Source organism: Euprymna scolopes, chromosome 17 (assembly GCF_053919585.1).
Source record: "Euprymna scolopes isolate OS-2025 chromosome 17, ASM5391958v1, whole genome shotgun sequence".
Classification (NCBI taxonomy): domain Eukaryota; kingdom Metazoa; phylum Mollusca; class Cephalopoda; order Sepiida; family Sepiolidae; genus Euprymna; species Euprymna scolopes.
Genome location: NC_136498.1, coordinates 60,477,722 through 60,491,421, shown reverse-complemented (window position 1 = coordinate 60,491,421; position 13,700 = coordinate 60,477,722). Strand labels below are relative to the sequence as shown.

Below are 13,700 nucleotides of genomic sequence, written 5' to 3'. Positions count from 1 at the left end.
TAGAAAAAGTTTTATTCTCTTCTTCTTTACATATGATAAAATTCAGGCTTTTATCTTCCTGGAAAAAAGGTTGCTGAAGAATGATGGATTTTAATAGATTTTAATTCGTTTTAAAAAATAACAACAACTTTGTTCTTCTTTCACTTTTTGGTCGTGCCTAATGATGATGATCATCATCATCATGATCATGATCATGATGATCATGATCATGATGATTTTTATTATCATTATTATTATTATCATTATTATTATTATTATTATTATTATTATTATTATTATTATTATTATTAACAAGAACAACAACAACAATAACAATAATAATACCCTTTCCGTCCTAATGTTATGACTGTGGTTTTAAATATTGATGATGATAAAGCAGACTTAAGACAAAAATCAATGAAAATAAAAGTCTTTCTAAACCGGAATTAAAATAACCTTGTAAACGTAATTTTAATCGTATTAACTTCCAACGTAAACATAATTTCTGAAGACAAGATTCCTAATGCAAGCCTGTTTCTAAGTAATGATGTTATTAAAGCAGATTGAAAAAAAAACAAAACAAAACAAAATCAAATGAGATATTTATTAAAATCGAATAAAATAATAGGACGAATCATGTATGTTGTAAAAATTATCTTGTAAATGGAATTAAGAATCGACTGCTTAACAGAATTCCAAGAGTTGAAACTGCCAACATAAATCTAAGGTCCAAAGGCAAATTTCTGAACCTGACAATACGATAAAACAAATATCACTGTAACGTTTGCAGAAAAGCTGCCGTTGTATTTAATGTAAATAGTATTTGCAAGTTGTACATTACCTTCGTGTTATGAATTGTTTGTTAAAAGTACAGAATACTTACAAAACACCAACTTGACGGTACATTGTTAAAGTGTGTGCGCCATTATGGTTTCATATCAAAGTTCATTTGCAATGCTTAATGGAGGTTAAAACTTTCTCTTAATGATCCAATGTATTCTCACTATTTCATCAGTAAGTATTAGGGGAGCTTCTCAAAATGTCTGGTAAGAAACTCATATTTCTGCCATCCACAGAATCTGTTATTGCCACGTCTTGAAATTCGGTAACAGTCTGCTGAGATGATTATTTTTGCAAGAAATTCTGCAACACATGACGCGTCTCTCTCACACATTTCACAAACTAGCTTTAATCAACTTTTGATGCTGACGATTAATTAGCTTTAATAGACTGGACAGCCGTTGCTATTGCTCCTCCTCCCATACTCAGTAATGTGCAGAATGAGAACCTTCTGAATACCACTATTAAAGATAATATTCTTGCCACAGTCAAATAGTTAAACGAGTAATAAAAAATGTTACATGAGTAGCAGGAAAGGATAGACGACATGGTATGTTGATTTCCTTGTATAAATCCAGAAAACTAACCCCACAACTTGAAAAGAAAAGGGATTTCATGTATTAGACACTTATTAGTTTAGCTTATGTTTAGTAAAACTGAAATTAGTTCGAATGCAATATACAACAATGCAATTATAAAGTCAATTTTTTCATTAAAATTTGGGACGCCTAAACATAAATCAATCAACCAAAAAATTTGCACTAATGTTTTTGATGTACTATAACAACTATTATGAGCTCTAACCAAGTTTACAAGAACGGTTTATATTTTTTTCACTACAGCCTAATATATATTAATACTAGTACTTAAAATATACTGCAATACATTAAAGTGCCTTTTAAGATTATATTTAGATTTTAATTGCAACCAAATGAGGTGTTCGTAAAATAACAAATTTTGTATACTTAAGCAGATTTAATAATAAAACAAGAGAAGAATGCACATAAAAAATGACAAAATTAAACATTTGTCCCCCCCTCCATTTAGCCCCCAAAATACTCAGGGGACGTCAAATCCTGGTGAAAATGAACAAACGGTGCAGTTTCAGGCCTTAACATATGTAAATTTATAGTTTTGCACCATGCAAAAAATGAAATGACTAAGTCCATCATTTGCCCCCCTCCTATTTATCCCCAAAAGTCTCCAAGGCCTTAACATATTGAACCTTGAGTTCAGCACCATGCAAAACTGCTAAATAGACATACACAGAAGATTTTGGACAAATATGGTAAAATAGTCTCAAAAATAGAATGTTTTTATTAACCCTAAAAGAGCCCCTGGGGCACACCCAAGAGTTATCACGAAGTATAGACAAACAAAATTATAAAGAAATCAGTTAGTTACAACTTTTCATAAAGTTTTATAAAAATCCAAGGCATTTTTTTTTTTTGTAATAAGCACAAAAGTGTTAATTTTAGCCATTTTAACCTGAAAGGCAGTCCTAGGGGGATAAGCAGAGTTTTCCCGTAAAATCCGTTCTGTTACTTTTTTACTCATAGCATGTTTCATGTTTGTGAAAAATCTTTCAAAATTCCAAGGCGAACAGACGAACGGACAAGGCTGAATTTACAGGTCCACCCTACTTTTGTCGGAGGACCAAAAATAAATATAAATGCATACGATTGTTTTGTTGCAATTAGACTCCAAATTAAAAGCATGAACGATGTTTTAATTTATTGGTATGTATCATGTTAGAAAAGTGCTTGCATAGTTGCTTTCTTTTGTAATTATGTGAGTTTTCATTCACGTTTTCTTTCTTTTTTTTTTTTTTAGCCTAGTCTGGTATGTATTTAAAAAGCTGTTATAAATGTATAAATGAACATATTGGTGTACAATGTAAATGCTTATATACCCACGGTAATATAAAGAAATGCATTCATGCCAGATTTGCTCAAGAGTGTACAAAAAAAAAAAAATAAATTAAAAAACAAACAGAGACATCCACAGATAATAATAAGCAAGAAAAAAGGAAATTTGTTTGGTAAACAATTTGCTACAAGAAAAATTATAAGCCATTAATTTATATTTTTGTAAATAATGATAAAAGAAAACTACTACTACTACTACTACTATAAACGGAGAGCACACGCAGCACCTAGTATTTTCAAATGGTCAGTTATTTAGTACTGACCAGTCTTAGGGTCGCTCAACTCCGTTTACTACTAACACTACTAATATTAGCACTATTAACTATTACATATATCTAATGTATTACGAGAGATATGGTATCTGTCTGAAGCTGAAAGGTACTATCACTTATATATATATATATATATATATATATATATATATATATATATATATATATATATGGCGTTGAGTGTATTGTTGTTTTTTACATCTCTTTTGTGTTCATATATTCTTTTATTTAAATTACGTTGAGTTTCTCCTACGTATATTTTTCCACAATCAAGGCAGGGTATGGAATATATTCCGGCTTTGGTGTTAATGTTGGTGTTAGTTATAATTTTACGTGTTATGCTCTCCCCCATCATTATATATAGCCCCAATCCTCCGACTCTCTCGTCAATGACCATCCCTCTTGAAGAAGCCCGCATAGATCGGGCGAAACGTTGAGTATCCAGGTCCTTCCACCTCCATTTTATTTCATATATATATATATATAAGTGAACGTGTCTGTCTGTCTGTCTGTCTGTCTGTGTGTCTGTCTGTCTGTGTACATTTCCCTACGCAATAACTCTGTCAATTTTTAGTCTATAGACTCGAAATTTGAAATACCGGGTACTGAGATTTGGGAAAATCGATGTGACGGGTGTCAGCCAGAAATTTGGCTGTTAAGGGGTCAGATTTCAACGATTTGACCTTTAAGAACTCTACCAAACTCCTCCGACAATTTTGAGTCTAGACACTTGAAATTTTAGATTTAGGTTCCTTGAACCTGGATCTAACTTAATAAAGTGATTTGAGCCCGAAACAATAAATTTTAAGGGGTCATAATAGGGGTCAAAGTTTTTAAAAATTAACCATTTTTTTTGTTTTTTTGCTTTTTTTACACAGCATACACCTCCAAACACCCGAGCAACGCCGGGCACCCCTGCTAGTATATATATATATATATATATATATATATATATATATATATATATATATATAAATGACAAAAAGTCTATATTCCAAATTTCAAGATGTTTCTCCTCTTGCCATTTATTTCTTTCAGTATATCTATATAATTATAAAACTCAAATGATTTTGTAACGAGTGATGTAATCCACTTTCTGGTTTACAACATCCGATTGAGCATGCGCGCATACACATTAACTCATAACAACGTAAACAAATAAACACAAATCGCTTCTTTTGCAGATTTTGACCTGTGTACTGAAATATTAACGTTATTATTTCTAAATTATTATTTAACATGGGAAGAGTGGGGGTGTTTTGCAACTATTTTTTATTACAACTATACTGTCGCTATTTTCTCACAACTAAACAACTTTAACCCGTTGACAAACATAAGAATAATTGTAGTAAAGCCAAGACTACTACTACTACTACTACTACTACTACTCTCTATCCGTCCATTTTCCTTCCTTCATTCCTTCTTTTTTATTTTTTGTTTACATTTCTAGATAAAAAATAATTGTGTGAGGAAGGTGAATTTGTTGACACATTTACTAATCTGGTTCAATATTAGTTTTATTCTATTTTATTTCTTTGGGTTTTATTTATGTTTTTTTTTTTTTTTGCTTCAGGTTTTATCAATTATTTTTTTTTAGATTTTATGTTTCTATAACTTGGTTGAAGGATTCCAATATGGGTTTTTCATTCTTATATTTCTCATCATGTGCGTTTTTTGCTGCTAAACGACTTTCGTCAGCGTTCGATTCGTAGGAAAATCATGTTTAATTTTCGATTTTTTAGCGATTATTCGGAAAAATAGGTTTTAACTTTACACGAATAAGGAGGACTTTTTCATGTTTGAGTGATCTGTCCGTGATTCTTGATTTTAATATACTTTCATAGAAATGTTTCTGTTATATATAAAAAAAAACTATTTTCTTAACGTCACAAGTGTCACGCTCATACATGAATTCCATTGCTAATATAACATACTGACCCAACGGGTCACGGGGAGTCTAGTATATATATATATATATATATATATATATATATATATATATATATATATATCGCACAGTTCTTGAGAATTGGCACCTATATAGATATATTGGAATCAAAGATGGCGTAACTATCATTAAACACAGTTGCAACTACTCTTCCGATTTTTTTTTTGATTTATGTAATCATGCCCATATTCTTTTTATTTTCTTTTAAAATTAATGAGTTCTTATTCTTCGAATGAGTCAGGGTGGAAAATATTAAAAGATTAACATAATTCTTATATGAATGTTTCTGCGCTATGAAACAGGTGCTGACAAGAAGTGACCATTTTAACACACTGAAAGAAAAAACGGTATGATGCACAACATCTTGGAATTTGGAATAAAGACTTTTTGTCATTTATTTGTATATGCTCTGTAGTTACATCGAGCTTCATTAATAAAAGGATTGGAATAAATAAAGGGCGAATCTATATAAACACACACACACATATATACCTATCATATAAATCTCATTTGTCTGTTTAAATGTATGTATGTATATATGTATGTATGCCTAAATGTCAGGTCATTTCATATGCTACTGGTACCATGTAACCCAGTACTACCTGCCTCATGGTCGGGTCACCGGCGACTAAACTGGTTTCCCCCACCAGACTTGTTTGGTGAGGAGGGCGGCTAGTCTCCCTGAAGGATTAAAAACAAAACCTCCCAAAGGGCGAATGAACTCTTTTTCTGGATCAACGGCCAACTAGCACCGTGTATATTTGTGTGTGTGTATATGTATATTGGGGTAGAGAGGGCTCCCGTAAGCCGTGGTGAAGGCAACCTTTCTAGGAGAAGCAAATCTCTGATTTAAAAAACAATAAAGCGGAAGACCAGTACCCGCATTAAGCTGGTCTGCAGTTTAATTTGTTGCTGGCTATCTTGCTCTTGCTTGTTGCTGGATCTCAACATTTTGAACCGAGAGAGAGACTTAGCTGTCGTACAAAGCTAAGACTCTTTAACATCATCTTTGTATAGATACTCCCTCAGGCATTTGGGCTCATGGATTTTAAATGTCTGAGGGAGTGGCACTCGTCTGACAAGACGTTGCAATCATCATGTATGCCTAAAACTTTCGACAGAGGCGACGGATTTTCATGAGATCAGTATCGTTTTGAAGCTCGACCCTTCGCACGAAAAATTGGCTAAAAACATTAATTCCTTCACTCTCAACTGGGCACTTTCCTACAAGGATGGTCATGGGTTCGAGCCTGTCTGCCTACTATCACTTTTGTTTTTGTTTGCTCAACACACACCTTCAAACACCCGGGCAACGCCGGACACCCAGGCTAGTATATATATATAATTGACAAATGACAAAAGATGAAATCAATTCACACTCATACATTTTTTAAAAAATTTATTGCTTTTTTTTAGGTAGATGCATAAATTTTCAGTATATTATTTCTTACACATGTTTCCTTGCATAGCTGAAACCATAGCATTACTATCATTTCACGCTCAATTTGGGGAATGAAGTCTCTGTTCTGTTGTTATGGTGTCATCTCCAGGAATTATCTCCTTTTTTGGGGAAGAGCTGTAGTATCTGTTTTGTTGTCATGATATTATCCTCTCATGGATTATGTTCTCCTTTTATAGGTGGGGGTGGGTAACATATTTCCTGCTTCGATTTATAGAGAAAGCAGGTGAAGTAGTATCTCTTTTGTTGTCATAAGACCCTCCTCTTAAACAGAACTTCTCCCTTTTGTTACTATATAATTCTGACGAGCAAATTTTAATTTGTTACTGTTGTACCATGTTATTTGCGTTGGACTAATGTACTTTGCTACAATTCATTTTTAAAATATACGTAATGCTATTCATTCTTTTGATTATATAGAAGCATTCTTTAAATAATCATTTCAGAAGAAACTTTAACTAAGGATAAATAGCCCTTACAAATGTTTAGGGGAAATTACTCCCGATTATTAGCATTCTTTAATTGCTTTTGATAAAGAAATATTTACTACACAAATTTAGATGTAATTAACCTTGCAGAATTAGGGATCGGTACAGCCAACACACACACACACACACACACACACACACACACACACACACACACACACAAACACACACACACACACACACACACACACGCACACACACACACACACGAGCGCGTGTGTCCGTGTGTGTGTTTTTGTGTGTGTAAGTTATTTCAAATCATCGAACCCCTTAAGTCTTCATGGAAGGAGGTTATCATCCTCAGAATCTTGGGGAACATCCTATTTTTTATAGTAGTGCAAACATGCCGTTCCTGCTAACTAGTCCAAATGCGTTTGTACGATCAATGAAAGCAAGATACTGTGGTTTCCTCTGCTATTAGCACTTGTTCTGTAGTTGTCGTAAAGAAAATACAGTTGACCTTCTGCTCTAAAGCCATATTGCACGTCGTCTGGGTAAACTCTTCCTGCAAGTGACTGGAATCTACTCAGTACTACACAAGCAAAGACTTTTACGATAACACTGAGCAGGGAGATGCCATGGTAATTATTGCAATCACTGCGATCACCTTTATTTTTGTAGAGTGTTGTTATGTTGGTGTCGTGCATGTCTTATGGAACTGAACCTTCATCTCAGCACTCGAGCAGAAGAGATGATCAAATAAAACTGTATTTTTGCCATGCTTGATGATTTCAGGTGGAATGCCATCACCATTTGGAGCTTTAACGCTAGGGAGGGTGTCAATGGCTCAGTGAGTTCATCAGTGGGTTATCTAGCCTATCCGTGGCTGGCAGGGGTGGGATGCCTTCAATTGCTGGATTAGTGATTATATTCTCGCCTGAGTATAGTTGTTGATGGTATTTAGCTCATCTCTCCATTTGTTTTCTGCAGTTTGTGATAATGTTACCTGATTCTGAATTTAGTGGTGCAGTCTAAACTATACCTGGGCCAAAAGGCCATCTTCAGTCCCACATACATCCCATGAACGTTTCCGCAGTCTGCAGAGAGTTGGTTTAGCATCTGCCATTGTTCTGGGCATCACTTTTGACCTTCCTAAGTGCTGCAATTCACAGAGTCTCTACTGGTAATGACAAGATCCAGTTGGTGCCAGTGGCGGAATCAGGGTATCGCAGGGACAATCTGTGATATGATTTTGTTTAGAAGAATGTGTTTGTGATGCATAAGTCATTGAATGTACACAGCTCAAGAGGTCTTTTTCCATTTTCCTTCATTTTTCTGATGTCAAAATGACCGATGCAATTAGGCCAGGAGTCATAATCGGCTCTGATACAGGCATTAAAATCACCGTGGTGGTATAGTTTATTTGAAACATGAATTGTCTTTATAGTGCTCTTTATATCCTTTATCTCAGCACTAGAGGTGAGAGTGAGAGCGTAGATACTCAAGATGTTCACTGGGCCTGATTTGCTGGAGAGACGCATAGGGAGGATTCTTGGCGTGCCTTTGGATGGAAGTTCAACTGCAGACTGCATGCTGTTCTTCACTGCCAGTCCAACACAGTTTAGACATGGCTCCTCTGGTTCCTTGCTTTGACAGAAAAACGTGTAATCCTGTTCTCTGATGCTGCCACTGTCTGCGAGTCTTGTCTCCTGCAGGGCTGTAATGTCAATGTTGAGCCTCTTTAGATGATGATGGGTGATGATGGCTGTCTTTTTCATATCATCTAGAGATCATTTGAGACCCCAGGAGACATTGTTCTAACCTTCCAAGTTGCCAGTCTCAGCGCTGCCGGTTTTTAAAATTTTGAAGATTTTGTTTTGGCAGGTGCACAGTTTCTGGTCTGCTTTTCAGATTTTGTTCTAGCTCCAGTTACCCAATAAAGCAAACAAACCATGGCAGGCTAGTATCTAATTGGTCAGGGGCTGCCCAGCTTAAGCCAGACGATAGCTGATTAGTCAGGATTCTGATGATCCCTCCCACCGTTGGAGACAACCCATAGTATCTAAGCAGTGGTAATGAAGTAAGCCCTTCAGGGTGTGAGCCTAAACAAAGTGTATGAAGGTCCTAATCTGCCCAATACTCAAGCCCCCCCCCGCCCTTCTCGATCTCACAATGGATCCTCAGTGGTGTGAAACAGGTCAGTGTTCTTGCCCCAACTCTTTTTGGCAGATTTTTCTCACTTGTGTTACTATACGTTTTTAATGAAACTGAAGTAGGTGTCTATATTCGCACAAGACAAAATAGAAGCCTTTTAAACCTGGCCCATCTACGCGCCAAAACTAAAGTTTGCATGGCCCTCATCAGAGAAATGCTGTTCATGGATGATGCAGCATTAACTGCCTATTCTGAGGAAGCCCTCCAGCAACTCATTAACCGCCTTGCCCATGCTTGCAATGGGTTTGGTCTGACAATAAGCCTCAAGAAAACAAATGTCATAGCTCAAGATGTCAGCAATATCCCCTGCATATCCATTGGCGATCATGTACTGGAGGTGCTAAACGACTTCATTTATCCAGGCCCCATCATTTCCAACAACCTCTTACTAGACGCTGAGCTTAACACCCGCATCAGGAAAGCAGCAACAACTATGGATCGCCTGATCAAGAGAGCATGGAATAACAACATGCTGACCATGATTACAAAGATGAGGGTGTATCAAGCCTGCATCCTCAGTATCTTACTCTACAGTGAGACATAGACACTTTACACAGGTTAAGAGCACAAACTAAATGCCTTTGATCTGCACAATCTCAGAAAGTTCTTACGCATTACATGGCAGGACCGTATTCCGAACAAAGACGTTCTTGTCAAAGAAAATCTCCCAAGCATGTTTGCCCTCCCCTCCCACAGACGTCTGCACTGGCTGGTGTATGTCGTGCACATGCAGGAGGATCGAATCTCCAAAGACATCCTGTATAGCAAGCTCTCAGACGACAGCAGCCCCGCTGGTAGATTACCCTTCAGATTTAAAGATGTGTGCAAAAAGGACTTCAAATTCGACAAGCTGCAGACCAAGACTCCTGAAGAGTCAAAGTCAAGAAGTTTGTCCGGCTGAGCAAGGAGAAAAGAAATGAACAATGGGAGGAGAGGAGAAATAGGTTTTTGTTTACTATAGATTTTTTAGGCAAATATTACGCAAGTATAAATCATGTAGAATATCTGCATGAATATAATTAAGGTAATTAATTAAGGTAATATTTAACTAAAGATGATCATCCCATAAGAAAACCGGAAAACTAATAGGGAATTAATCAAAATGAATGTTTAAAGAATACATAAATTAGTTAGACCTTATCAGTTCCAATTGATGTTAATGCAATTCCACTACCCATATATAACAAAGTTGTATTTTCTGTTTAAATAAATAAAGAAACAGGTTTTTGATATGAATATCGATACACAAAATAACCAAATTTATAAGAGTATATATATATATATATATATATATATATATATATATATATATACATGTCCTATTTTAGGGCGACACTTTTATTGTTCCACCCTATATATATATATATATATATATACACACACACACACACACACACACACACACACACACACACAGGGTGGAACAATAAAATTGTCGCCCTAAAATAGACAACATGATTCCATTTCTGTTTGATGAAAACCATTTTTTTTTTTTGCTACAGACTAGTTGGCCAGGGGTGTACAAATTCCAAGAGCGATAGGAGCCTACTATCATGTCTGAAAGTGCCTCAATGTTGAACGAGCAAGAGTGGAGATGCGTTGCTGTACAACTCATGCTCTCTATCGATCAAAGTTATGACAACAGGACCATTGCTAACATCCTCAAAATGTAAATTCAATGTAATTCAATGGTTGGGGGCGCAGCCCAACGAAGTTTCTGCTCACAGTTATGGTCTTTTGTGTGGTTTCAAGTGAGGGCCACATCATGTCATCTCAAATCTATGAAATCGGCTTGAAAGTCAACAACAAAGAGTACCTGTATGTGCTGAAGAGTTTATTGATCCCCTGCTGCAATCAAATGGCCGCTGGCAGATCCTGGATGTGGTAGCAGAACTCTGTGCTGGCTCACAAGTCCAAAGAGGCCCCAGGGTTGGTTTCAGAAGGAGTGCTACATCTTTGTGGTGTTCTTTCAATGACAGCGATCCTTCTCCGTCCTGGACCCGCGAGACTACTTTGTGTGGTCATATGTCGAGAACATCACCTACATGACCTCCCACAACACTAAAGTTAACCTGATCACCGCCACCCATTGAGTATTCACTGAGCTCATGCTGGCGCTTGTGAAAAAGGCATGCTTCCAATTCCAGATCTGTATTGAGGCGGTAATTGAGGCTGAAGGCGGCTACATTGAATGTGTGTCATAAAATCGAAATTTTAAATACGTCTAAGTATTCTGTAATATGCTCTGTCCGTATGTCCTCATAAAAGTGCAAACGTCACCAAACAGGAAACAATCTCTCATTTTGATTACATTATTGATTTCATGCAAAATCTACACTCTCGAGATTATAGAAGGTCAGAAAGTTAAATGCAAGTCTCAACCTTTTTAATTGAAACAAGTGTTTGATGTTGGTTACTCACCTCAAATGATACATACGTATAGAATTAAATCCCCGATCAAAACTTATAATGTAATTAAAAAGGAATTTGGCATTAAATTATTTTTCGGTTCAGAATTTGCATCCAGTGTCCGAAGTACAACCAGGAAGTCATTTTGATTTCAAAATCGATTCTCGTGCTAACATTGCAAGTGAGTTGTTATTGCGTAAAATGCAGATTCATATAAAAACACAAGCTTTGTGCCTGTTATTTTAAAATGACGCTCAAATTGTGATGAACCTGATAACCGACGTATAATCTTATTTTAATAATTTATTTCATTATAGACCGTGCATTTCAGTTCAACATATTTGATCGGACTTAAGGGATACAACTAGTGTGTAATCTAGAAATATATCCTGTTTTCTCGGTCGGAATCTAGGGATTCATAGCCCCGTTCCCTGGGCTCAAATCTAGAGCCCCATTATCGCATGCCTCACTCTGAATGTAAAATCTCATAACCCCATACCTCACCCAGAATCTAAGGCCTCATTTTACATCCTTCATCTCAAATATAAAAATTCATAATACCATCTCTCACCCTAAGTCTATGGACTTATATAGTCCACTCACTCCAATAGTCCCCTCCCCCTAAATTTAGAAACTCATTAGTTATAATTGCAATTGCTATGGAGTACAACACATACCCAACATAAAAACTTAAAGCGACAAATCGCCTATGCATCTAGTATTCTTGCTACATCTGGCTGGTGCACCAATCAATAGACTCTTTTTTTCTCTTTCTTAGGCAGAGTTAAAAAAAGGGTCCGTAACTGAATAGGTTATTCATTGTCTGCCAAAACCAGTCTCTGTCCCATCGCCACAATATTGCCTCCCTGTACTTGTTTTACAAGCACTTCCATGGAATGTGCGCCGATGATTTTATTGCCCTTGTCTCCCTTCGACGAAAATACCTTTGGCCAATTCAACAAGAAGTAATATCACGCCTTCACCGTAGATTTGTATTGATCATAGAAGTCTTTCTATTAGCTTTTTTTCCTGGGATTTCTTGCCTTTGAAATCCTCCTGAGTCTTTTCAAGATTAAGGCTAATAGGCATCTCCTTTCGGTCTTTTAAGCCCTTTTCCACAAGTGGCTTTATGCATTGTCTGAAGCTCCTTTCATAAAAGATTTAGTGCAAAAACATAATACCTATTTAAAAAATGCGTATTATTTGCATAATTATGGATACTGTTTGCATCTTGGAGCTGATTCTCACAACGTTTTGGTCGACATAACCTTCAACCTTCTTTATGTACTTCTTGTTGAACTTGGGAATATTTCAGTCGAACCGAGGAATATATACGGAATTCCGAAACGTACTATTTTAAATAATTAAAAGTTGCTATTTTATCCATACCTGGAGGAGATGCTCATACCTTTCAAATAGTATAAGTGAATACAATAATAGTTAACGTAGTCTGTGTAAGTATCCATTTTCCAAACAGAATACAAAAAAAAATAGTTTTGAAAATAGAAGAAAAAAAAAGAAAAGGAAAGAAACAGGCTACAGACAAAAAGTCAAATAAAATTTTGTTTTGTCCAGCACTTTATTTCCGTTCGTAACTTTAAAAGTGTTGAACGAAAATAAAATTGAGTAAAACAAAAAATGAGAACCTAGAAAAAAAAAAGAGAAAAACTTCAACTTGACAAAACTTGAAATTTTTTTTTTAGAAAAATGGTGAAAATATCAAAGAACAGTGAAAACAAAACGTCTGTTTTATGTTCTAAATCTGGCTGGTGTCTACTCATTTTTCATTCAAGGTCTCATCTACACACACAGACCAAAATGTCCGTATATGTAATTCTAGCTTCAGCAAACAAACAAACAATATATCTATCTATCTATCTATCTATCTATCTATCTATCTATCTATCTATCTATCTATCTCTCTCTCTCTCTCTCTCTCTCTCTCTCTCTCTCTCTCTCTCTCTATATATATATATATATATATATATATATATATATATATATATATAAATATATAGGCAAGGAGACCCGACGTTACCCGGGACTAAATGATGATCCGCAAATGCTTCACACTCCCATATTTTTATTGCCATCGAAATGGGTGAAAGCACCGATGTTTTCAATCAAATCGATTGATTGCCTGCTCTAGTTAGTGACCCATCGCGGTGCACCGGTAGAAAGCTTCACATGGCACTCCACAGTGACTTACTTCACAATACATTT

The 13,700-nt window shown here is 35.8% G+C and overlaps 2 protein-coding genes across 2 annotated transcripts; one reads left to right on the top strand and one right to left on the bottom strand.

Annotated features, from left to right (window-relative positions):
- Window positions 1-8,110: 8,110 nt before the first annotated feature.
- Window positions 8,111-8,632, bottom strand: LOC145297003 (protein CFDP2-like). Its single transcript, XM_080143224.1, has one exon. It carries the CDS (start codon window positions 8,630-8,632, stop codon window positions 8,111-8,113), a length of 522 nt encoding a protein of 173 aa, XP_079999350.1.
- Window positions 8,633-9,204: 572 nt separating this feature from the next.
- On the top strand, window positions 9,205-9,612 carry LOC145297002 (uncharacterized). The gene has a single exon (XM_080143223.1). The coding sequence runs from the start codon at window positions 9,205-9,207 to the stop codon at window positions 9,610-9,612; it is 408 nt and encodes a 135-aa protein (XP_079999349.1).
- Window positions 9,613-13,700: the final 4,088 nt, after the last annotated feature.

What these genes read in the sequence shown, in the direction of transcription:
- LOC145297003 (XM_080143224.1), bottom strand. Translation starts at nt 8,632, where the DNA reads ATGAAAAAGACAGCCATCATCACCCATCATCATCTAAAGAGGCTCAAC.
- LOC145297002 (XM_080143223.1), top strand. Translation starts at nt 9,205, where the DNA reads ATGGCCCTCATCAGAGAAATGCTGTTCATGGATGATGCAGCATTAACT.